This window comes from Sceloporus occidentalis, unplaced genomic scaffold (assembly GCF_023333645.1).
Source record: "Sceloporus occidentalis isolate IW3139 unplaced genomic scaffold, rSceOcc1.0.p SCAF_1, whole genome shotgun sequence".
Lineage (NCBI taxonomy): Eukaryota > Metazoa > Chordata > Lepidosauria > Squamata > Phrynosomatidae > Sceloporus > Sceloporus occidentalis.
Window position 1 is genome coordinate 91,186,665 of NW_028316981.1, and position 26,820 is coordinate 91,213,484.

Sequence of the window (26,820 nt, forward strand, 5' to 3'; positions counted from 1 at the left end):
TGCTGCTAGGTGATGATTTCCCATGCGAGAAGTAGTCATTCCAGCAGAGCTTTCACATTGAATTTTATTGCTTCCTAGAGCACGGTACTATTAGTGGACACATCTCTCAATTTTTACCTACAAATCAAGTGGTGAATATGAACATGGGATATCAGTTTTTACCTCTGATTTATCTTATACTAGTTTTACCTTAGCCCTGCAGTTGCAACATGCATTTTACACTACCCCTTTATCCTCTCTTTGTTTCCCATTCAGGTGCATTGGTAGACCAGGGAATCTTTGAGGACTTGACACGAGACTGTCTTCCCCAGCTATCTGAGAAGATGCAGGATCTGGGAGTAATTTCCAGTATATCATTGTCTTGGTTCCTCACTCTCTTCCTCAGTGTCATGCCTTTTGAAAGTGCTGTGGTCATTGTTGACTGTTTCTTCTATGAAGGCATCAAAGTCATCTTGCAAGTATCTCTGGCTATTCTGGATGCCAACATGGAGAAGTTATTAAACTGCTGTGATGAAGGCGAGGCCATGACTGTCTTGGGCAGGTAATCTTGTTTTGTTTCATAATTAAATGAATGGCAATAGAGTTGGTAAATACTATTATTGCCATTCATTCTTCTTTCTCAAGTGAGGTTAGTGACGGAAAGCTGCTTAGTCTCACAGGACCTAATTAGATAACCCACAGTATCTGTCATTTGCTTATCCTATAATGTGATATATGCCTTCCTCTGTCAAGAATGCCCTTCAGCACTTTACATTGGCCAAATAGGCCAGTCCCTACACCAGACGATAAATTGGCATAAATCAGACAATCAGGATGGGAATACGCAAAAACCAGTTGCAGAAAACTTCAGTTTTTCTGGGCATTCCATCTTGAGCTTCAGGACAGCTGCCCTTGAGCAAAGAAATTACAAATAAAAAATTGAAAGAGAAACAGCTGAATTGGAATATATCCACAAATTTAAATCCATCAATTGCTGGTGTAACACAAGCAATGGCTTCTTGGCCCACTACACATGTAACATTAGTTAACACCCCATCTTGATGAGGATACTCTTAGGTAGTTCTATCAGATCTCCTAGTTCCCAGCCTGCACACACCTTTTAAAACTCCCTCCAACATTCCTGTGGTATCTTTCCTCCTGCCTTTGTCCTTCAGTAACCATAGTTAAAACTGAACTTGTCACCTGATCACCACAACCACCAGTTTTGCATTTCTATGACTGTTCATATAGTCTGATTATAAAGATCCTTCCTGGACACCTGTTTGCACCATGCATCTGAGGAAATAGACCAAGTCTACTAAAGCTTATACTACAGGAAGAGGCAAAACAGACCGCCCCTTTATAATGGGCAGTTTTGCAGCGCTCCAGTGCCATGGCATTTATACACTGCATGCTGCAGGAGCGTTGTAAAGTCGCTGTGGCAACAGAAAATCCAGCTTTTTGCCAACTCAAAAAAGAGCAGCATTTTGACACTTCTTTTTGCGCTGGCAAAAAGCCAGGTTGAGGGTGTGGCATACAGTTCCCAACCCAGTGTTCAAAGGGGCGGTGTCAAGCCACTCCTTTAGGGCCATCTGTTTCAGCCCATAGCCTCAAATTTGCTACAAGACCCCTTTGCATACTGATAGTCCCTTAGGGCCTGAACAGACAGGCCAAAATAAAGCGGCTTCGGGTCACTTTGGAGGTATGCTGTTTAAATGCTGCATGCGTCTTAAGAGGCCAGTAGCCGCACCAAAGCCATGCTCCAGTCCTAAGGCTTTGGCACAGCTTCTGGCCTCTCAAGATGTGTGTGTCATTTAAACAGCATATCTCCAAAATGACCCAAAGCAGATTTATTTTGGCCTGCCTATTCAGGCCCATATATCCCTGTATATATAATAAAGTCCAGAAGATTTTGTTCTAAAATCCAGAATCTATTTGGCCAAGGAATCTTAATTTGTGGCATTCTGAATTGCTATTGTCCATTCCATTTTCTTTGTAATAGAAAAATGTGTTTTGAAAATCCAAATTTCCGTGAAGGAGACTAGTGAATTCCTTTCAGCCAAAGACAGGCAGTCTTTTCGTGTAAGAGAGAAAGAGGTGAACATTTGTAATGTTGAATTTGATTATTGTTGTGAAGAGAATCCCTGCAAGAAGGTCTACCCATTCATTTCTGCTGGAATATCTAGCCAATACAGTCTGAGAATAGAACCCATTAGCAATTTGCCATCATAGAAAAGAATAGGAGAATCTATGAGATTGTTTCCATTGGTCCACTGGATCAGCTGTATTCCAGTCCTGCCCTTTTGATTTCAAATGAGTGATCATTCGCACTCCAGCTAGCAGGGCATATCCTTTCCTTTGGCATGTAGAGCTGATTGCCACTGAGCCCCTCTCTTTTTAGATGAGATGCCATCTGCAAATTGCAGATTTTGTGTCCCCTTCCATTGGTCTGATTTGGGCAGGGAACTGTCTAACTAAAAAGATTGCATGTACAGCGCTGTGTAAATTTACAGCGCTTCATAAATAAAGGTTAATAATAATAATAATCAATAGTATTTTATACTAATGGTTATTTTTGCCTTGAGGTTTTTCTGCTGAAAAAAGACAAGTAGCATCCAATTAGAACAAATATAAAAAGTATATTTTACTCTCAGTGATCAAAAACTCAAATGGTTAGCTGTACTTAAATTGGTTAAATGTTTAGTTGTAAATTGGTTTGTTGTAGCCCATATGTGTCTAATTATCTGAAAACCACAACTCAGAACATTTGTGTACAGAACAAATTGTAAAATTGATTATACCAATCTGTGTCATTATGCAGGCTAGGTGGAAATATTCAGAATGATAATTGACTTTCCTAACCATAATATTCAGATTGCACACTAATTTAACATTTTGTTTTGTCTTTTGATTTTTTTCTGTAGGTACCTGGACAATGTAGTTAATAGACAGAGTATTTTTCCACGTATTCCTCACCTCCATGCCTTATTGACAAGTGGGGATGATCCACCTGTGGAAATTGATATCTTTGAACTTATTAAAACAGCCTATGAGGTCAAGAGCTGCTCTACCTTTTTATTCATATGATTTTTTTTGTTAATTTAATTATATATTGGTATTTCTTACTATTAAACCTCTGTCTTATGTGTAAGCCCACTGCATGCATTGATTCAGGATGTGGACTCTTCTGCCACTTTCATTAAGCACAGAAATGATTCTATCCTGTAATTTTCTGTTGTCATCACACTTTCTCCCCCATTTCTCTTTTAGAGCTTCTTAATTTTCATTTTTGACTTCTTAAAAAGTACATGCAGGGCTCATGATATAAAGCAAAGGCTTTTTTGTGTTATATTTTTGGTGTTTAGATGATGCTTCTTATTACTGGTAATGTATTTCCTTCACCTGCTTTCCCCCTGGTTTTGTAGGTTTGTGGCTTACACACATAGGTAGAGGTTGCAATTGCTCACCATCACTACAGACTGAGCTTTGCTTCATCTCTCAAGTTGTTACTGTTTTGTAAATTATCTGTAAACTTTTAATGTTTATTCAAACACATGGCATTATCCTGTGTTTTGAATTATGAAATTAGTCTACCTTTTCTGACTGCAGAAATTTGGCCATTTGAAAGCAGATGATATTGAGCAGATGCGCTTTAAGCAGAGACTGAAAGTAATCCATTCTTTGGAGGACACAGCAAAGAGAAGTGTGGTATGTGGCATCCAGTTTTTATAATGATTGTATAGTTCTTGCTCTCATTGTTCTACTTTGTACCTGGACTGATTTTTGAGGATATAATGAACTAAACAGTGTAAATTGATTAGGAACTAACTGATGTGATCCCGAATGACACTGTCCTAAAAGACAGAGTTGCTTTGTGGCAAAAAGTGGGTTAAGGGAATTACAAAAGTGAGCAATAGGCCTGGAATGTAGCTGCTGCCCCTGAGCAATTGCTGTGTATTTATCTTCTGACAATTGGGGTAAAAAAGTTGTGATTTTTATTATGCAAAAGCCATAATAGGCTTTGCCACAAAACCCTGCTTGTTAGCCTTCCCCTTCTTCACTAAGGGTGTGGCAGTAGGAGATTCTGACCTTTTTCATCCTTTGAGTTGTCATGCTTGAGAGTCTCGAGGGAAGAGTAGCTTTCACATCTTCCTGCTGCTACTTTTCTTTGTTGTTTGTGCCATTGTGGTGTTCTTTCCCTCCAGATAGCATCAGATGTCTCCAGCAAACACCTCTAATGCCCTTGTAGATGGTTTGACAATGAGAGGATTAAAAAGATAAAAGCTGAAAGGAAGAAAGAGTTGACACATTTCCTGTCCCCACTTCCAATTACAGTGCACTGAGAGCAGGAAATGCATTTAATGTTTTTTACCAGTTTTTTTGCTGTGCTTACCCACTGAGTTCAAGGGAATAGAGCTATTCTTCTCTAGCTGTCATTGGGTTTTTTTCCATCTTCCTGTCTCAGAGATCAATAACTCCCAATGCACACTTTAGTATTCTGCTCAAAATCATTACATACACTTTCCTTTCTCCAGTCAAGTCCCACAGGCTCTGAAAGTCATTTTGTCATAATTTGTAAAATATAACTTCCTGTTGTTACTGAATTTAACTTTCCCAAGTTTCAGCTAATAAAATTAAGATAGATTTTTTTTCTGTATTCCTAAAGGTCCGCGCTGTATCTGGTGACATTGGCTTTTCTATGCAAGAATTAGAAGATCTCTATGTCGTATTTAAGGTAGGAACCCTTTATTGATTTGATTTGATTTGATTTCTATGCTGTCTTTCTCCCAGAAAGGACCCAGCATAGCTCACTATAAAACCACAATACCCACTCCATATAACAAACAAGCCAGATAAAAGCGATACCATAGTCACACATTAAAAGCCTGCCTGAATAAAAACATTTTTGCTTACCAACAAAAGACAAGCAGGGAGGGGGTCAGCCTTGGTGGGCTCTCCTTTCTTACATTCCTGCATGGCAGGGGTTTGGACCAGATGGTACTTGAGGTCCTAACTGTACGATTCTATGATTCTGTCCCATGCAATTTCCTAACACACCCAGAGCTGGCAAAGAAGCTCTAATGGACTAGGCCTAAAGCAGTTAAAAAAAAATCAGGCTTTATAAAATTATCTATTTTTATCACTGTTATTACTAGCAGCCTTACCCTCTCCAGTTTTGGAACCTCCTCCCTACTACAGTCTCAGTCTCACTAAACCTGATTTTTTTTTAATTGCTGTAGGTCTAGTCCAGTATAGCTTCTTTGCCAACTCTGAGTGTACTGTATTAGGAAATTGCACTGCATTAGAATCATAGAAGTATGCAATTAGAAAGACTTTAAGGACTATCTGGTCCAAGTCCCTGCCATGCAAAGGAGTGCCCACCATCCTCCAAGGCACTCTGTTACACTGAAAAGCAGCTCTTACTTTCAGGAAAATCTTCCTAATGTTCTTCCTTTTCTTCAGTTGCATCAGTTGGTTTGTGTCCTAGTCTCTGGAGCACCAGGAAACAAACATCAGGAAACAAACATCAAACTTCTGTCTTCCACATGTTTTGGACTTCAGTTTCCAGAATTCCTGATCATTGGCCAAGCTGGCTGGGGCTTCTGGAAGTTGAAGTCCAAAACTCCTGGAAAACCAAAATTTAAGAATCATGATATTTAAACATGATAGTTGATATACATGATATACATGACACAGTTAAAGGTGCTTATTAGAGCCAGCATGGTGTAGTGGTTTGAGTGTTGGACTATGTCTCTGGAGACCAAGGTTTGAATCCTGGTTCAGTTATGTAAACCTACTGGGTGAGCTTAAGCATGTTACACTCTCTCAGCCTTAGAGGTGGCAATAATTTCTTAGCTGCATCTCCCCATGGATCGAGGCAGGGAACAACAACAGTTAACAGACAAACAACGTCAGTTAAAAGACATCAGTCAAAACATACATCAATTTAAAAGAACAAATAAGATATACAAGCTTAGATGTATAATTCAAATCATCTGAATAAGCCTTCTGGAAGAGTGGTCTTCAGTGCTGTTTTAAATTCAGACAGCATATTCAGCTGTCAAATCTCTTCCAGTAGGTCATTCCACCGTCTAGGGGCAGGTGAAGAAAAAGTCCTCTAGATGACCATTGCCAACCTATTCCTGGCTGACTGTGGTAAATATCCACCAGAGGACCTGAATGTACATGGCGGATGGGAAAAGGTGATTCTGTAGGTAACCTGGACTGTGACCATGTAGGGCTTTAAAGGTAATAACCAACACTTTATACTTTGCCCAGAAACTTATTGGCAGTTAATGGAGTGATTTTAATATTGGTGTTAAATTATCAGTCCAGGATGTCTCAGTTGTCAGTCGGGCTGCTGTGTTTTGAACTTATTGAAGTTTCCAAACTTGGTATAGAGGTAGTCCAATATACAACACATTACAAAAGTCCAGCCTTGGGGTTACCAGTGCGTGCACAACCATCTTTAAAATTGTGTCTTGTCTCAAATCTTTTTTTCTCCAAGCTAAACATACAGTACATAGTTCTGTAAGCCATTACTGATAGGACCTGGTTTTTGACCACTTGCCATCTGGCTTGCCTTCCTCCGAATACATTCCAGCTGATCACTATCCTTAAACTTTGATGTCCAAAACTGGATACAGTATTCCAAGTGCAGTGTGACCAAAGCAGAATTGAGTGATACTATTGCATCCTTTGATTTGGACAGGATACATCTGTTGAAGCAGACTCTCTGGAATGAACAGAAATTGTTTGTGGACAGTCTTGGGGTTCAGTCAGTCAAGCCAACTGTAGCATTGCCTAGCCCACTGTTGCCAGATTGTCTGTCGTTACTTGTTTTTGTGAAATCCATGGTGTTTAGTAATCAGAGCATTACTTTCTAATTGCTTGCAAACTGACTGTTAAATGATATGTTCTGGAATCTTTCTGGGTATTGATGTCAAGCTGATAAGAAAAAACTTAAAAGAAATCTTTTTGTTATTTATTTATTTAAAAAAATAAGTTTAATTTACTTTTTACTTTTTTGATTATTTGCACTAAGTCTTTGTGTTGGGAATAGAATATCAGTCTTTAAAAAAAATAATGGCCAAGTTCCTACATCTCTGATTTAGGGACCAAACAGACAGGTCAAAATAAAGCTGTTTGAGGTCACTTTTGGAGGTGTGCTGTTTAAATGATGCATGCATCCTAAGAGGCTGGAAGCTGTGCCAGAGCCACGCTCCAGTGCTAAGGACTGGGGCGCAGCTTCAGCATAGCTTCAGGCCTCTTAAGATGCATGTGCCGATTTAAACAGTATATCTCTAAAGTGACCTGAAGCAGCTTTATTTTGGCCTTTCTGTTCGAGCCCTTAGTTGTTTCCTGGCCTAAACCCACAGACCTATGTTAACAGCCAGCAATTGCTCCAAGCAGTGGAGGTTTGTTCTACTGGTGATCAAGGTGTAGCTGAATGATGTTTCCAGCCACCTCCCACCAGCTCTGCAACTATTAGACGGAGGACATGTGTTGCAATTCCTCGTTGCATTTCAGATCCATGGTAGCAAAAAGCTGATAATGTCATCTTGCTGTGCCCTGATTGCCATCAGAACAGACCTCCATCACTTGGAGTGGCTCCTGGGGGTTTAAGGTGAGATTCGGGGGGGGGGGGGCATTAGATTAGTAATGGAGACGAGCACCACCCCCTACAGTCAGACATGACTGGACACTCAGTCAAAGGGGAAGCCTTTATGTAAGGATGAGCTACTTTTTGTTTAGTTTGGGAATTCATCTATTAAGGGAATTTACCCCCAAAATAGGAATGCCATTTCTAAGAGAATGAAGGCAAAAATGTTCTAAATTATTTTGGTGAAGAGGAACTTACTGGGTGGTAGCAATGTCTCCTTTGTATTTGTTTTCTCACTGTTATAAAAAAAAAAAATACTTGCAACAGTAGCACTGGCAGCTCCTTTTCTTCTTTTTCTTTTGAACTTTAAAAGAACATCAGCTTTGCTGTCACAGCAGTATGGTATGAGTGGTGTTTAGGGAGGGAAATATGGTGTCATCATCAACGTGGTGGCTATTTTTAATACAGTTGAAAACAGGAAGGAAAAAAGATCTATGACCACCACCACCACAAGTAGTATTTTAACAATTAAAAAAAGAGGCGAGAGACAAAGCTATCTCCTTGATTATTATACTAAATATCCCTCCTTTAAAACGCTCCAAAACTGTTAAAATGGCCGTCTTGAAATGATCCATAATGGTGATGGTACTCTCGAGCTATCTCAGTGCTACCCTGGGTTCTGCATATTTGCCTAGTTCAGTGAGGAGCTACAGATGTTGTGTGTGCAGTTCCTCTCCCTGACTGAGTGCTTAGACTGTTCAAGGAGACTCGTGTTCAATAAAGCAGGAATCCTGTGTCTCAGCTGTTCATGAGGGACTGCAAGGGATGGATTTAGTGCACCCACAGCTACCTTCTTCAAACAGCTGAGCACTAGGATTACTGCTTTTGAAAAGGGATGCAAATGGACATAGTGGACCACGGCTGGTGGGATATTTTAAAGAAATATGTATTTATGTGCCTTCAATTCGCCTGTCAATTTATGGCAACCTCACAAATTTCCTTGGGATTTTCTGAAGCAAGGAATACTCAGAGGTGGTTTTGCTAGTTTCTTCCTCTGAAATATAGCCTACAGCACCTGGTATTTGTCGGTGCTCTCCCATTCAAGTACTAACCAGCACTGACCCTGCTTTCCTTCCAAGATCAGATGGGATCTGGTGTTTTTAGGGTATTTCGGCAAAACTTTAAAGAAATACACATTACAATTTAATCCCTTTGTGTGGAGCAATCAGAAGTAATTGAATTTTATTTAGTAATTTGCAATGCTGGACCTAACATGTTTACTCAGAATTAGCTTCTTTTAATGGGATGTACTCCTTAGTTAAGATCCTTTGGAGTGCAACATTAGGGCTGTTTCATAGTTGGCATACTAGTGTTGAGTTCCAGTTTCACAGCTGGAGAGGTTGGAAGGTACAGTAATTTCAACTTAGGCCTTTCAAGTTATGAGTGAACTGAATTTATTGAGTCAACTTCCAGTAGTTGCAGATTATTAGTTTCTGACATTCTTTTTGCCAAGGGCATTAAGTGACATAATTCAAATGCATGCTTCATTTGAAAGTTCAGTGGCTTTCAGATGCCAAAGAAAATTCCAGTTAATTCTGAGCCATTCATACAGTCTCTTGAAGAATTTCTACCTAAACATGTATCCAAATTGGTAGTATTCCTTATTATTCTTTAGTTAAACAAAATGCTTTTGATGTATTCGCTTTGCTTCATATTGTAGAATTGATCAGAGACCGTGGCCAAACCTGAAAGGAGTAGAAATACGTACCATAAATAGCCCAGTAATGTGCAATTCACAGTTACTGCAGGTTCCCACTCTCATCATATCAGTAATAGGTTTGAAGGTTGAAGATCTGAAAACATTGTTATTTTCTGACCTAGTTGCCCATTTTGTTCATAGGCAAAACACCTAATGAGTTGTTACTGGGGAAATCGCACTGCAGCAGCCCCCCGAGACCAGAGCCTTCCCTACCTGGAACAGTACCGTATCAACATAGAGCAATTCAAAGAGTTATTTGCTTCTCTTACTCCTTGGTCATGTGGCCTCCACACACCAGTGCTAGCAGAAAGAATGTTCCGACTCTTGGATGAAAACAAGGATGCACTCATTAACTTCAAAGAGTTTGCAACTGGAATGAGTGAGTGCCTTTTCAGAAATAGTTATGTTTAATATCTGAAGGATAAATTCTTGTGCCTTCTGTGCACTGGTCAGTGGTTGAGAGAATGTGTGATGCATGTTAGAATGAGATCCTCAGAAGGAATTGTGGTGGAAATGCTGCTCCTGTTGTGTAAGGCTAGTCATAAATGACTAGTCTCATGGAGAAGTCTTCTCAGTATTAGCACCCAAAGATGCTTATGGTTTCTAATTTGCATGTCCTTATGTATGTGCCTTCAAGTCACCTGTAGACTTATGGCACACACACCACTTTTATAGGGTTTTCTTAGGCAAGGAATACTTGGGTGGTTTCACCAGTCCTTTTCTCTGAAATATAGCCTACAGTACCTGGTATTAATTGGCTGTCTCCCATCCAGGTATGATTCAGAGTTGACCCTGCTTAGTTTCCAAGAACATACAAGAGCTGCTGCCTTTAGGGTCTTTAGAGCTCCAGTTGATTCCATACTAAGATCTAGATTTGTTGGATCCAAGCTTGACCGCTAATCTTGCTGATATTCTGTGCTATTTATGGATACATTGTGTCACATTGGTTATTTCTCAGACTTAGTTGTCAAAATCTAGCTCACTGGACTATTGTGAAAGAAAAAATAGTGTACTTTGTGCTGCTATACAGAAATTAAGTATGGAGATGGACAAGCTTTATCTGCTAAATGTCTTCTGCATTTTTCTGACACAAGAACCCAGCTAGAAAAAAAAGTTGGCAATCTATCTGAAATTCTTAGTCCTGAGTGTCACTTTTCTCTTCTCTTAACAGGTGGCATGTATCATGGTGATCTGACTGAGAAGTTAAAGCTCCTTTACAAACTTCACCTACCTCCAGGTGAGCTACTTTTTTTTCCTTTCAAATGGCAACTTGTGGTAGTGTAGGCATCTGCTAAGGTTGTTTCAAACACTGTACCTTAGGGAAATAAGTGTGACACAATTTTTGATAGTCCTGATGCATAATCTGTACTCAAGATGCTACTGTCTATACAGAATATGGAGAAACAGAAAGAAGAGGGGGGTCAGGCAAGGCTGTATTCTATGTTCCTATCTATTTAATTTGTATGCTGAGAACATCACATGAAAAACAGGATTCGATTCAGAAGAGGGAGGCATGAAAAGGAGGAAGGAACATCAACAATCTTAAGATATTTTCAGATATGGAAAAATTATTGAAGAAGATCAAAACAGAAAGCAGAAAGGCAGGTTTATGGCTGAATATGAAGAAAACAAAAATTATGGCCACAGATGGTCTACATAATTTCAAAGAAGAGATAGAAATAGTTCGTGGTTTTCCACACTTGGGCTCAATCATCAATCAGAACAGAAATTGCTGTCAAGAAATCAGAAGAAGACTAGGACTTGGAAGGGCAGCTATGAAGGAATTGGACAAGGTGCTGAAGTGTCAATTCAATGATGATATATCATCGAATACTAATGTTAGAATTGTCCATGCCATCATATTTCCCATTTCCATGTATGGTTGTTAAAGCTGGACAGTGAAGAAATCTGATAGGGGGGAAATCAACTCATTTTGGATCTGGTGCTGGAGAAAAGTTTTGAGAATACTGTGGTGTGCTAACATGGTCAATGGACGGGTCCTATAGCTGATCAGGCCCAAAACTCTCCCTGGAAGCAAAGATTGCTAAATTGAGGCTGTTATGTTTTGGCCGTATCATGAGAAGAAAAGACTCACTAGAACAAGATAAAGTGACAGGCAATAAGAAAAGAAGAAGACCACATTCCAGATGGATAGACTCACTCAAAGAAACCACTGCCATGAATCTGCAGTAGCTGAGCAGGGCACTTGAGGAAAGGGTGACTTGGAGATATCTCATTCACAGGATCATCATGAGTCGAAGTCGATTCAAGACAATAAGCAACAAACCTAGGGGAAAGGGTAAACATTTTTAAGTTCTATAGCCACTGAGACATCATTCATGTAAATTACTGATCAGGGATGGAAAATGTGGGGCCTTTAATATGTTATCGGGCATCAACATATATGCTAAGGATGATGGGAGCTGAAATCCCGCAATATCTGGAGCCCAAAGCTTGCTAGACTCATCTTTGGAATGATAAACAATAGTTTGTTCTTACAGCAAAACTATTAAAATATGTTATTTTTTATTATCTGAAACAAGAAAAGACATCCATTCTCTAACATTAGAAAGACAGCTACCTTGGATCCCATCCCAGGAGAAAGATAGTGTATAAATTAAATAAATAACTAAATAAGCCCATTTAGAGAACAGTTGTAACTGGAGTTGCAGAGGGAACAGAGCAAAGGTGGTAGCTCATCTGTCATTTCCAAGGCTGTGCTATTAAAGTTTCTAAGGTGCCTTTTATTAATGACCTTTGAAAAGTTTAAAAGGTCATTTTAAAATATTAATAATTATACTATTAATTTTATGATTAAAATAATAAAAAGATGATATAAGATCATATAAATGTGTTTTAATTTAAACACATTCTGTAAAATCCAGTTAGTAGCAACATTGATCAGAGCAATAGAGACCAAAAAAGAAAAAGGCGTAGGGAATTAAATCACATGCTGCAGTTTCTGATATTCCCACATAACTGTTATTCCAATAAATTAGGACTGCATCTGTACTGCAGAATTAATGCAGTTTGACACTGATTTAACTACCATGACTCAATGCTATGGAATTCTGGGATTTGTAGTTTTGGCAGATATTTAGCTTCTGTCAGAGCTGTGGTGCCACAACAAACTACAAATACCAGGATTCCATAGCATTGAGCCATAACTATTAAAGTGGGGTCAAGTTGAATTAATTCTGCAGTGTGGCAGCAGGCCAGAGTATGAACGCAATAAACATTAAATAGAAGCTTCCCTACCATGGTGTCTTTGTTGTGAGCATTTAACATCCAACAACGTGATTATTCCATTCTATATTTACCCTTCAAACCAGGCAAGGTGCATGATGCTGCTCCTGACATTGTTATCCACCTCCAAGTAGGCATGCATAAGGTTGATTCCTGCACTAGTAGCAGATTAGATTTGATAACCCTTGAGATCTTTTACAACTCTGTCTGTGGGTAGTAGTCCTGGGTGCTCTCTTAACAACTAGGGAACAAACCAACTTAATAGTAAACTGATATCTTCACAATTCTTTGGTCAGGTGTGGGGGAAGTGTAGCCCATGGGCTGCTTCTGGGCCATTCCATTTTAAGACCTTTAGGCATAATAGTGTCTAGATCAAGGGCAGTAATAGTGCCACTATATTCTGCTCTGGTCAGGCCCCACCTGGAATATTGTGTCCAGTTCTGGGCACCACAATTTAAAAATGATGTGGAGAAACTGGAGCATGTCCAAAGGAGAGTGACTAAAATGGTGAAGGGTCTGGAAACCATGCTGTATGAGGAATGCCTTAGGGAGCTGGGGATGTTCAGCCTGGAGAAAAGAAGGTTAAGCGGTGATACAATAGCCCTGTTTAAATATTTGAAGGGATGTCATATTGAGGAGGGAGCAAGCTTGTTTTCTGTTGCTCCAGAGAACAGAACCTGGAGCAATGGATGCAAGCTACAGGAAAAGATATTCCACCTCAACATTAGGAGGAACTTCCTGACAGTAAGGGCTGTCCGACAGTGGAACACACTCCCTCGGAGTGTGGTGGAGTCTCCTTCCTTGTAGGTCTTTAAACAGAGGGTGGATGGCCATCTGTCGGGGATGCTTTGGTTTGGATTTCCTGCATGGCAGGGGGTTGGACTGGATGGCCCTTGAAATCTCTTCCAACTCTATTATTCTATGATAAGGCCTTCAACAGCTGCCCACCCTCAAAGGGTGTGAAATTTCAAATTTGTTTTGTCCGGAAAAATGCCCCTCAACAACTTCTTACAGACCTGTGGAGCAATTTCACATACCCCCCCTTCTATTTTAGGCTCAAGAAGAAAAACCCTTTTTCTGACAAGATGTAACAGGAAATTAACCTTCCAGTCACTTCTTGTTGAAATCTCCACAGGGAGAGTCATGTTGGTGACAAAAAGTTTACTTTTTTGTTTTAGGTGCTGGGGTGGTAGAGGGGTTTATGGTGCCCGAAAGGCCTCTGAGGGGGCAATGCACCCTCCTAACCTCCAGCATTTGCCCACCTCTGTCATAAGTCATTAGGCAGGGGACATCTCCCAATTCATTACTAAAGAGATGGGTGCCTTTTGATGCAGAAGGGGAGAGTAGGTCCTCCCCTCTTATCCAGTATATTCAAGTAGCTCCCAGTACTTTCTAGAGCAGGCATGGCCAAACCATGGTTCAAGAAGTACAACTGTCTCCTTGACATGTAATGTGTGGCTCACAGAAATGTGTTGGCTGAGCTCCTTTTTGCATTACAATTTATATAAGAAGTAAATTTTTAAAAAATCAAGTTTTATAATTATTTACATGGTATAACTGGGAGTCCATCGGGTTAAAATGCAAGTTTAATGTTCATGGTGAGTAAATATATTAAAGAGTTTAAATCTAATTTTAATGTTAGATTTGAGTCAGAGATTAAGGCAAGTAAATATTAAAACAAATAAATATCATTAAAAATGTGAAGTCGAAGGCTTTCATGGCCGGCATCCATAGTTTTTTGTGGGTTTTTCGGGCTGTTTGGCCATGTTCTAGAAAAAAATTTTCCTGACTTTTTGCCAGCATCTGTGACTGGCATCTTCAGGGAATGCCAGCCACAGATGCTGGTGAAACGTCAGGAAGAAAATATTCTAGAACATGGCCGCACAGCCCGAAAAACCCACAAAAAACTATCATTAAAAATGTCTGTTTTTATTTTTGGCAGTCCCATTAATTAAAAAGATGCAAAAAAGTGAACATTACAATTGAACTATACAATATTAATACAATTTAAAGCATATATAGTGAAAAATATAAAAAGCAGTTTAAAAAGATGACTTTCTGTGTTGCACATCTTCTATTAATTTTAATTTAAAATCTTCTTTTAATGAGTACTTTTCATTTTGACCATTGAGACCATCCCTGAATCTGTTTTGGTGTGGTAGCCCTGATCCATAGCAGCCTTCCAGATGTTTTTGACTATAGCTGCCACAGCCACACCAGCATAGCCAGTTGCATTAAATTAGAAGAGTTGCGATCTCCAGCTTTTGGAGGACACCAGCTTGGAGAAGTCTGAGACAGAGTGATGACCTCCTATTTTTGTCTCTTTGTATAGCTCTGAACCCAGAGGAAGCAGAGTCTGCTCTAGAGGCTACAAATTACTTCACAGAGGATAATACCACAGAAGGTAACAGTGATTGGTCTCCGTTTCACTGGGAATGGACACTTCAGATATTTCAAGCCACTCTGTACCATTTTCTTAGTTATCCTTTCTCAGCAGAAGATTGTCCCAGACGTGCTCTCACCTCTGTAGTGAACTGTAGAAAGAGGTCTGCTTTTTGTAAGAAGCACTGATAGACTGGTACTGAGACAGATTAAAGGTGCTTGTCCTTGTTAGCTTGATTTTCTTTCCTAGGGCTCCTACTCAGCTCTTGTGTATTTCTCTCCTGCTTCATTTCTGTTGCTCTGTATATTGACTCCCTCTCTCATTCAGTCTTAAATTTCTCCCCTGCTCTCAAAGCCTCTCTTTCTTTCTTTCTCTTTTCTCTTTGCTTCTCTAGTATCTCCCTTTGTCTCAGAACTGGATCTCTTCCTGCATTGTGATACTCAAGGTTAGTTTGAATGCCTGCACAAAGGTGGACCACTTTTAGTGTGCTAAAAGTAGCTGCCTACTTTTGAAATGAAGTGTAATGAAAACTTAATACTGCTTATTACTGTTACTAGTGTGACATAGCAGCCAGACATATGTTTCTCTTTCATTTATTATCAGTTTTATATAGGGTCATTAAAAAATCAGTTATTTATTCTCCTGATTCAGGATAGACTTATTTCAAATTCACTGCCTATACTTTGACCAGAAAGGGACACAAGTTTTAATAATGAAATCAGTAACTATAGGATTCATTCCATAAATAGGATTGTTCATCTAGCACTAAAGCAAGCTAGAAAATTTAGCAAGCCAGTTTACAAAAATCAACCAAGCCTAATCTTGTTTTTTTCTTTTTTTCTTTTTTTCTTTTTGGTACTTGTGAAATAGTAGTACAGCAAGTTAAGGCACTGATTCTGCTCCCTGAAGACCATGGTATGTTTCAGAAACACTCTTATAGTGCTGCTATTTCAATTTTACTGCTCTGGCTGCCTCCTTTGACATTCTGGTATTTGTAGTTCATTGAGGCCTAGGAGCTCTTGGCTGATAATTCTAAATGCCTTTCCTTAAAGTGCAAATCCCAGAATGCAGCAGGAGGCAGCCAGAGCAGTAAAAGAGGGATAACAGCACTATAAGAGTGTTTCCAAAAAATACCATGGTCTTCAGGGGGCAGAATCAGTGCCTGAACTTTCAAAGAATGGAGGTAAGGGAATGTAACACAGGGCTAAGTTTACTGACATAACAGAAAATATTCAGTGTAGTGTGGTAATCTCCTTTGTCCTGAGTTGGCACTTATGGCTTTCTCCCTTCTTTTTGTGCTGCCCATATTAAACACTATGTCCTGTTTCAATTTAGTTTGGGGTGTTTTATTTTTATCGTTTCATATTGAAAACTTAACAATCCTGTGATTTCTTGAAGAATATCTTGTTAATTTCCCCCTTTGTATTCCTGCTGTTTGATGTGAATTGAATAATTCTCTCACTGGATCAAAGGCCTGCTATAACCTTTCGTTTCTGTAAATGGCCATTGTGATTCACTAGAAGGCTTGTATAGAGAGGGCATTGTGGAGACAGACTGTACCCTAGCCTGATTCCCCAATCTTGACTACAACTTTCCTCATTCCAGCCAATGTGTTAATTGGCCCTGCCAGTTGAAGATGGTGGGAGCTGTATTCCAACACATATGGCAGGCACCAGATTGAAGAAGGGTTCCTATACCCAGTTATTTTGTTCTCAGCATCTGTTAATCAGTGGTATAAGTCCATGAATAAGAGCCAGTGTAGTGGTTTGAGTGTTAGACTAGGACCGTGGGAGACCAGGATTCAAATCTCCACTCAGTCATGAAAACTCGCTAGGTGATCTTAGACAAGTCACAAGAAAGGCAGTGGTAAAACCCCTCTGAACAAATGTTGCCAAGAAAAGCTCTGGGATGGGTTAGAGTCACCATAAGTCAGAAATGATTTGCAGGCAAATAGCAACAGGCCTATAAATATGACATTGGGATTTCAGGTATCATTTTCAGTGAAAAGATCTGCCTAATCCTTTTAAAAATCAATTTTAGAACTGCTGAGCATCAGCTTCTGGCAGCAGTGAATTCTGAAAAGGTTCATTCTGACCTTAGCTTGTTGGCAGTCAGTTATATTGAATGACCTTTAGTTCTATTATTTTAAAGATACTAATTCCTTCTAGTTTGTTTTCTTTATATGTATAAATTAACATGCCTCTTAATCTGTCTGGTCTGTAAGAAATTTTATAAACTAAAAATCCCTGTTTCTGCTTGCTGTAATTAACAGATAAATGGTTACAATTATTTCATTTGTCTATGATTATAGAGCAATTAAAGTAATGTTCAGGAAACAAGATTTTAGTTTTGTTCAAACAGGCATTTGCTACCAAATTTCTTTTTCCCCTCCCTCCTTATCATAGGATGAAAAGTGTTCTGGGTATATGAAAATACATTGCAAATTAGAACTTATTGATATTTCACCCTACAGCAGTTTAACTCATTTTCTTTTAATTGCATTGGGCAGGTGCACTGATTATTGGAACAATAATTTGATTAGTCCATCTCATTCTTCTTCATGTTATAATGCTGTCTTATTTTAAATGTTATCTTTAAAATTGCAGTTTATCCCATTAAATGTATATTCAGTTTCCTTTTTTTATAAAAGCAATCAGTTTGTTAGGTACTGACAACCTGCTTCTGAGTGAGAAGAAAGTGATATCACCAGTTCCTAGCCCATTAGCACTCTGCCACTTTCTTCCATGATAAACATGCCCAGCTGGTTTTCCCAAAGCTTGATCTCAGAGATTGCATATCTAAACAAAACATGATGTGTTGCATTTTTTAAAGTCACTGAGCAAAGTATATATACAACTTTTGATTGGTTACATCAATAACAAAGGATAAACAATTTGTAGCTCTGTGTTTTATGCATTATGTTTAAAATATTTCCTGTTTTAACATCTGTATTATAGAAGCATCCATGCAAGAAGACAAAGCTCCAAGAGAAGGGAATTCCAAACACCAAGGTGATGAAGCTTTCTTAGTGCTGTTTTCTTGTACTTTCATGCCTAATGAAACATCCCTCCTTCCAGAATTGCACTCTAGTTCAGTTCCTAACGCCAAAGCTTCCCTTTTGAAAAGAGTAAAATTCCTTGATTAGAGTTCCAAGGATTAGTAGTTCTGTCAGTCAGTTTTATGTTTGACCTGATGGAAGAGATAACTTGCAGCTTCCAACATACTTTTTATTTATTTCTTATTTTACTTACTTCATTTATATGTTGCATTTCTCCTAGAATAGGAATCAAGGTGGCTTCCAGAAACAGTAAAGTAAAAATGTTCACAATAAAACTTAAAAACAATTAAAATCATATCATAGAACATATTAAAATCATTATAAAACAACCAAAAGTTAAAAAGATTTTTTTTAAATTCCCATTTTAAAAACCCTACTTATACATTCAAAGCCTGCTTAAATTGAAACTTCTGTGCTTGCCAGCAAAAGGAAAGCACGGAAGGGGCCAGCTTGACCTCCTATGGAATACAGTTCCAGAGGGTGGGAGCAGCCATTGAGAAAGCTACCTTTTGTGAGTCTGTGATGATGATGGGAATGAGAGAAAGCCTTCGTCTGAAGAGCTTAAAGCTCTGGCATGTACATATAGGGAGATACAGGGGTTATTCAGACAATGAAAATAATACAGGTAGAATCTGGGATGAATCTCTTCTGTTCACATGTATTTCAAATGCATCCAATTAGGGGTTTTTTTGGAGGGGTGACTAAAAAAACAACAACCACATAACCTGGGATAATCAACATCGGGTTTTTTCCTTGAGTTTTCCTAAAAGATTTGCATTCTCAGCTGTGTGAAAAACCAATGCAGATAGACCCAGGGTAAACGGGGATAAAATTCTGCATGTGTTGAATGTGGTTCAAATACATTTTCATCATTGATTCCCATCTTTTTTGAGTGCTGACATGTGTGAGCATCCACTCACACTTGCAGAGATGCAGTTCCATAATGTGAATAACAAACCCGGAATGTATGAGAAAATTCATGTAGTCCCACTAAAAAAAGCAGTGTGCCCCTAATGTCTTTCAGATAGTGTGGACCCAAGTTTTATAGGTCATGACCAGTACTTTGAATTGTTCTCTGAAATGACCCAGTAGCCAGTAAAGTTATTTTAACAAGGAAGTTAGGTGCTCCCTATAACTGCCCCCATCAGACTTCAAAGCTGTTACTTGCAAGTCACATCAGATTTTGTTTTGTTGCTGCAGATAGTGCAAAATAGCGTGCTAAACTTTTTCCCTCTTTAAACTGTGCCCAGAGAAGTCGAAGGCTTTAATGGCTGGCATCCATAGGTTTTTGTGGGTTTTTCGAGCTGTGTGGCCATGTTCTAGAAGAGTTTCTTCCTGACATTTTGCCAGTATCTGTGGCTGGCATCTTCAGAGAATACTGGAATGGAAGAGATCACACAGGGCCACACAGTATACATATACCCACTCACTTCCATTTCAGTATTCTCTGAAGATGCCAGCCACAGATACTGGTGAAACATCAGGAAGAAACTCTTCTAGAACATGGCCATACAGCTTGAAAAACCCACAAAAAACTGTGCCCAGAGAGTTTCCAAAAAGTACATGCATGGAAATAAATAATTTGTTTCAAGGCCATCAGATTTCTAGAATATACAGATTCGTGTTATTCTCTTAGTTTTGTTGGTTTGATTTTTCTACACAGAAGAAAAAGGTACCAGTCCCCAAGATTACAAGTATCACCTGAGAATGTGGGCTAAGGAAAAGGAATCCAAAAAAGAAACTATCAAAGATCTTCCAAAAATGAGTCAGGTAGGAATTTGTTTAAAAAACAGCTATGTTTTAAAACCAATTACAGAAATACTTAATGTTTTCATAGTTTTAAAATGCTAAAGTGACACATAAAGGTTTGTCTGAAAAAGTGTTGCAAAAATATTACTTTGTTCTAGTTAAGCTCTAACTCCTTACAGTTGTGCTGTGGCTGGTTGTGAGAAGGCCACTACATGGCTTATCTTCTGTAATGTGGACAATTTAGGAATGTTTAAATAACTTGGTACTACTAGTAAAGTCTGTGTTCTTATTCAAAGCCAACAGTAGAGAAAGCCTTGCTGCCATACTAATGTGATATCACCACTGTTTGTGTTGTACAGATAGTGATCTTTGTTTGGAAGAAACAATTTCCACTAGCAGAATGATGCCTTGTTATGTGAGCAATGAAAATGGTGCATCGCTTGATTCAGTTCCATGACCAGATTCCATGGAATCCAGACCTAAGAGCCTTGTTCCAAACACAATACAGTAGGACCTCGGTATCTGCAGGGGATCTGTTCTGGAACCCCTGCAGATACTGAAGTGTTGATGTCCTCCTCAATGGTAGTGCGTGCATGTGACCACACTGCCATTAGGGACAGCCCCACGTGGCATACACGTGGTTGCACTGCTGTTGGGGACAACAAAATTTATGGTTCAGACATGATAAACATAATTGTGCCCTGATCATATATAACATTTTCTATACAGGTATACATCTGCTAACAAAGTAGATTTATTCCTGGGCATTAGTGCCTTAATAGATAATTTGGAACCAGAGGGAGACACAACATGGAAAGAAATAGGATAAGCCCTTACATCACAAAAAGTAGCTCAGCATGTTTCAGCAAACGTTTTAGTAATACTCCATAACATGCACAGATAAAATAAATAAATACAAAGTCAACCAAGCCTTGCATAAGTAAAGAAATACCTTTTGAATCTATGAGGAACAACCTAGGAGCTGGGCATGTTTAGCCTAAGAAAGAGAAGGTTAAGGTGTGACATGATAGCTGTGTTTAACTATTTGAAGGGTTGTCATATTGAAGATGGAACAGGCTTGTTTTCTGCCGCTTCAGAGACTAGAACACAGAGTAACGGATTCAAACTACAGGAAAAGAGATTCCACCTAAAAATTAGGAAGAACTTCCTGACAGCTTCCTATCATCTTCTTGAGCTGAGAACAGCTTCCTAAACTGTTCTACAGTGGAATATGCTGTTTTAGAGTGTGGTGGAGTCTCCTTCTTTGGAGGTTTTTAAACAGATGCAGAATGGCTCTGTTGAAATAGAGGCTCTGTTGGGAGTGCTTTGACTGTGCGTTCCTGCATGCCAGAATGGGGTTAGACTAGATGGTCACTGAAGTCTCTTCCAACTCTATGATTCTAAACACCGCTTCTTCCAGAATACCTCTGATTGTGACTTGTTTCATTTACCAGCCTCCACTTTTCTTATGTTTTCCATCTTGGTAGCCAGATGTTTTTTTTTAACATGCTGGGGTTAGCTGGTGAGGCAGGCTTATCTGCTCTCCCCTTTTCTATCTGTGTTGCGTATTCATACATGCTAAGTAGGAAATTCTGAAGGCAACTGCTTCACACAATTACAATAAGATCAATTAGAGTAGAATCCCATTCATTCAGCTCAAACTTTATTGCATTGTTTACTGCAAACATGCAGCTGCAACCTGATATCAAAAGTCTAATTCTCCAGCCCTACTTCATCATTCTCCCAGTGCTGATACTGCTGAAAAATCTTCAGCTGGATAGAGGCTGAAAAGGGAAAGGAGTGCTAGGAGATGTAAAAAGATTTTGTAAAATGGAGTTTCTTTGGCAGAGGCATTGTTAAATGAGGCATGCCTTTACTTTATTCTCATTTAACCCCTCAATGTGAGTTTTTGACATTTCCTAGTAGATAAGACCCCCACATCCTGTCGTTTGGGTTATCCTCCTCCTATTCACTCCAATAGGCAGGAAGTAAAAAAGAGAGACCTTTTGGTGACCGCACGTTAGTATAGGTTTGAGTGTAATGATAAATCATGCTTAGGTAAAAATAGAAGCAAGGACATGATCTTCCTGAGGCTGCCCCAGGGAAGTGGGAGTTGGTTGTACCCATATTTAGCATTACATTTGAAGAAGTTCTATGTTTCTGATGAAAACCACATTGAAAACTCCTTCATGGGAGTCCCAATAATCACAAGGTCTCCAAAATTTTCATAAAGGAACTTCTTTATTTGCAGAAAATAGGTCTAAATTGACTCCATTCTGAAAGGCTCATAGAATAATAACTCATGACCAGTCTTGTGACCAAGGCTGTTAATCCATGTTGATCTTAAAAGAATGAGGCAAACCTCTCAAATAACATTCACATCACTGAGGTAACAGGATAACAAAAAAGAAAGGAAGGCTGAGGTCAAGAGTGGATTTGCCTGCTGCGTCACACATGCACATTCAGGGACAGTAATTTTCCAGCTCTTGGAGTTTGACCAAATTAGTTGAATGAACCTTAAAATACAGTTAAGTTCCCATCTTATTGTTGATAGTTTTGAAAGTGCAATGATGGTACACGTGGCAAATGGCAGTGTCCTATATTGTATATACTGTATTGTGTACACTTGCTGTGTGATCTGTCTCGGGTATAACTTTGAGATAATAAAAATCATGCCTATTAGAATTCCTCACTGGTTATCTTATCCGCTTACTTTGCCAGTTTAAAGATTTTGTGCCCAAGCAACTGTCATAATGTGTATCTCTCTTTTAAGGAGCAATTTATAGAGTTGTGCAAGACTCTTTACAACATGTTCAGTGAAGACCCTGTGGAGCAAGAGCTATACCATGCCATTGCCACGGTTGCTAGCCTCCTCCTGCGCATTGGGGAAGTAGGGAAAAAGTTCTCCCACCAGCCAGCTAAAAAGACTGATGACATCAAAGCAAACAGCAATCAGGACCCTGTAAGTGAAGAAGAGTCTCCAACATCTGATCAGAGTCAAAACTCAACTGTGGAGCGGTATGCCCAAGATGCCCCAGAAGATAAAGCATCTGGAGATATTCAGGTTGAGAAACACCAACTGGAGAATCAGATTTTTGTAGATGGAGGTGGTGAGGGTTCAGGATCTCCTGTACAACTCTTTTCAGATGATGAAACAAAAGACGATATGTCCATGTCTTCATACTCCATGGTCAGCACAGGTTCCCTCCAGTGTGAAGATATTGCAGATGATACAGTGCTGGTTGGCTGTGAGGCTGGTAGTTTGGCTGCACGATATGGCAGCACCATTGACACAGACTGGTCTATCTCATTTGAACAGATCTTAGCTTCCATACTCACAGAGACAGTCCTGGTAAACTATTTTGAGAAGAAAGTTGACATTACACAGAAGATCAAAGAACAAAAGAAGGTGGAAAGACAGTTCAGTTCATCCAGTGATTATGAACTTTCCTCAGTGTCAGGCTGACTTCAAGAAAATAAAACAAGGCTTGAAACAGAGGTGGTTGATCAAGAAACCTAGTTCATGGCTGGAGTCTTATTTTGTTTTTGTTTTTTACCAGCACCTATAACTACCCATCAATTAAAGTAGCTTCAGCTGAGTAAGAGGCTTATCCCAGTGATTCTTTGATATAGATATCTCCCTGGAGGACACCTTGCTTGTTGAGTTTACATTACATTCTCAAAAGCATGGAAGCCTAAAACCTAATAGCCTCTGTGGCCTAGAATTACTACAGTAAATTATGCATGTGTGCCTCTGCCTTTCTTTAATGAAGCTTGATTTCAGTCAAACTATGCTACTTTTTGTTTGCTTTACTTCCTTTGTAATTATTCACAAGTAATGCAGCCTGGCTTGAATTCCTTCCTCTATGTCTTTGGCTACCTTGTGAGCTAATGCATCAAATGCATTGTATCCAAATGCGGTTGCAGTCCCCACCTTGCCTAAGAGAGTCTTGTTAGGAACATAGATGCTATGCAGTAACTTGTCAAATGTAAAGATATTATATTCTCTTACTCTTGGCATCCTGCACCAAGAATACACCAGTGTCTTGGGACCGCTGGTGTTTGTTGCAAGTGAATTACTATTTAAGTAGCATGTGGTTTTCAAAATCTCTGAAGAATGACACATATTAGTATCTTTTAGACCAGTTTTTAATTCTTTAGTGCCATGTATTTATTTCTCATTTCCCAGAAAGAAAGGAGGGTTAAGAATTGCAGCAGTCTGGAGATTGGGGTGGATGTCACAGTCCAAAAAATCATGACATATCAATAAGTCATGCTGCTTTGAAACATTAAATTGCTTCCTTCCCACCTTGAATTTGGATTTCAAGATTTTAATTGTGATGAGCAAAACCTGATCCGATATTCCTGTAAGTTAGTTATCATTACCTAACTTACAGCGCTTAATTGATCAATTTCTCACTATAATCAGAAGTGAACCTACAAATTTGTTTTAATGTGCTAAACATAAGCTATATTTCTAAAATAGGTGTAGACACAATTGTGTGGGAGGGTGCTTAGTTGTTTGTCCTGTTTACCTGAATCAACTAACATGCTGAATATATTATGGCCCAACTGTTGCACACCATAGGGCCGTTGTTGTACTAGAATTCAAAACAGTTTCTGTAACCTATTTTAACATGATGTGATGTTTAAACCACATTTTGCTTTGAGTGTACAGTTATGGGATCAGCCATTTGCAAATCACTTGTGGACCAGAGGAAAATTAAAGTTCCATTTTGAGATAGGTAACCTCCCTATGGGAAGGCATTAATTCTCAAGAAGCACTATTATATTTGTTTATATTTGTACACATGTTCATTACACAGGTATGTTTTCCAGTCACATGAGCTTAATTGAAATTGTGTAAATGTTAGTGTATGGCTGTTGCTGGAGCAGCAATGACTGAATTGTACTGGCAATTCAGAAAGAGAAGTCTGAAGAACTTATGTAGATTTATACAAGGGGATATGTCACTTGATGCAATACACAGTGTTACTCCAATTTTGTGGTATAGTCTGTGTGTTTTAAGCGTCTGCCTCCTTAGCCATGCACCTGGGAAGTGAAGAGTAGAAACATTAATTTTTACTAATCCTTCAGTAATTTATTGTAATTTTTAAAGATAAATATTCATGTGATTTTACATTGTTTGTCTGATCAATCACATATGTATTCAATAAATGAACAGAATCACACATAACCATAGATTTGCTTTTGCTTTATTTTATTTTCAAAACAGCTTTTTTTAAATGCCTGCAGTCCTCTTTGACAGTTTCTCATTTTTAATAATAATAATAATAATAATAATAAATTTTATTTATATACCGCTTTTCCAAAAGATCAAAGCGGTTTACATAGAATTAAAACCAATTACAAACATATCATAAAATAGATAAAAACCAATAACACAATGTACAATATAGAGATATAAAAACAATCATTGAATAGGGTGAGGCAGAGAGTTGATGGGATCAAGTACATAACTTCATTTTTCAGGGGGGAAGGCTTTACAGAAGAGGAAGGTTTTAAGCCTCTTTTTAAAGGTTTCCAGGAGGGTGATCAGACGGAGCTCCTCAGGGAGACTATTCCAGATTTGTGGGGCCACTACTGAGAAGGCCATCTGGGATGTAGTAACATATTTAGAAGGTGGTATTTCCAGCAGGTTCTTCCCGGTTGTTCTGAGTGTGCGGGGCGGATTATATGGGGAGATGTGGTCCCTCAAGTAACTCAGGCCCAAGCCATGTAGGGCTTTATAGGTAATAACCAACACCTTGTATTGCGCTCGGAAGTGAATAGGCAGCCAGTGAAGATCTTTTAAAAGAGGTGTTATATAGTCAAACCTAGATGTACCGGTGACCAGTCTGGCTGCCATATTTTGTACTAATTGAATCTTCCGGGCTTGGTACAAGGGTAGCCCCATGTAGAGTGCATTACAGAAATCTAGAGGTTACCAGAGCATGTACCACAGTTTCAAGGTCCCTTTGGCCCAGGTAGGGTCGCAGTTGGCATATCAACCAACGTTGATAGCAAGAACTTGTGACCGTCGCATCTACTTGAGATGACAACTGCAGGGACGAGTCCAGAAGTACTCCTAGACTGCGAACTTCGTCCTTCAGGGCAAGTGTGACTCCGTTCAGGACAGATGGACAAATTTCCTTCCCCAGGCCTGGGGAACCTATCACCAGTACTTCCGTTTTTTCTGGATTCAGACTGAGTTTGTCTTCCCTCATCCAGCCCATTACCAACTCCAGGCAGGCATTCAGAGAGACGCCATGCTTAGTTACTGCATCAGTTGGAGACACAGAGAAACATATTTGGGTGTCATCAGCGTACTGATAACACCGCACCCCATGTCTCCGGATGATCTCTCCCAGTGGTTTCATGTAAATGTTGAACAAAGTGGGGGACAAAATAGCTCCCTGAGGGACCCCAGATGTTAGTTCCCTCTTAGAGGAGCAAGTGTCCCCCAACTGCACCATCCGGAATCTGCCCGAGAGATAGGATCAGACCCACTGGAGCGCAGTGCCCACAATACCCAATTCCCTCAGGCGTTCCAGAAGGATGCACATGCATAGCAGTCTGGCTGGATACTTGAAAGAAGGTATGTGATTGGTGCTTATAGAAGGTGTTGCTTAGTGCATTTCTGTATTTTGAGTACTCTTTGAGATTGGTACTTTGGAGAATATGCAATTATCTCATTATTTCTCTTGTGTCTCATACACATTATTCCTGTGCACTTGGACAGCCATGTTCCCCATTTCCAATAGCATTTGCAAATGTCAGTTTTCCCTCAAACTAGTATGTTCATTGTTTTTTCTCCACACACTTGGAAAATGTGATCATTTCAGATGTAATCTTGTGAGAAGGCATTTAAATCTTTCATAGCAATGGATATCAGCTTTTTTATTTATGGTGAGGTTTTTCCCCTGTTTTTCCTCTCTGCACATGCATAAACAATTATAGTCTGTGCCAAGACACTTCAGTTTGGCAAGGTTTCTGTTTTTTGCAGACTATTGCATAAAATACATTTTAGGGCATGCGTAGTA

At 39.2% G+C, this 26,820-nt stretch overlaps 1 protein-coding gene across 3 annotated transcripts in view; it reads left to right on the forward strand.

The window, feature by feature from the left end:
* TBC1D9B (TBC1 domain family member 9B) overlaps positions 1 to 24,979 on the forward strand; it is a 49,282-nt gene extending 24,303 nt beyond the window's left edge. For 2 of the 3 annotated variants that reach the window (XM_089528861.1, XM_089528878.1), the window contains 11 exons: positions 256 to 541; positions 2,904 to 3,033; positions 3,589 to 3,687; positions 4,646 to 4,714; positions 9,483 to 9,720; positions 10,513 to 10,578; positions 14,920 to 14,991; positions 15,365 to 15,415; positions 17,928 to 17,981; positions 19,692 to 19,798; positions 22,551 to 24,979. In XM_089528861.1, the coding sequence (XP_089384987.1) occupies positions 256 to 541; positions 2,904 to 3,033; positions 3,589 to 3,687; positions 4,646 to 4,714; positions 9,483 to 9,720; positions 10,513 to 10,578; positions 14,920 to 14,991; positions 15,365 to 15,415; positions 17,928 to 17,981; positions 19,692 to 19,798; positions 22,551 to 23,243 (1,865 nt within the window). In that variant the 3' untranslated portion in view covers positions 23,244 to 24,979. The remainder of the gene's footprint in view (positions 1 to 255; positions 542 to 2,903; positions 3,034 to 3,588; positions 3,688 to 4,645; positions 4,715 to 9,482; positions 9,721 to 10,512; positions 10,579 to 14,919; positions 14,992 to 15,364; positions 15,416 to 17,927; positions 17,982 to 19,691; positions 19,799 to 22,550) is intronic. The other variant, XM_089528869.1, reaches the window with a different exon arrangement.
* Positions 24,980 to 26,820: the final 1,841 nt, after the last annotated feature.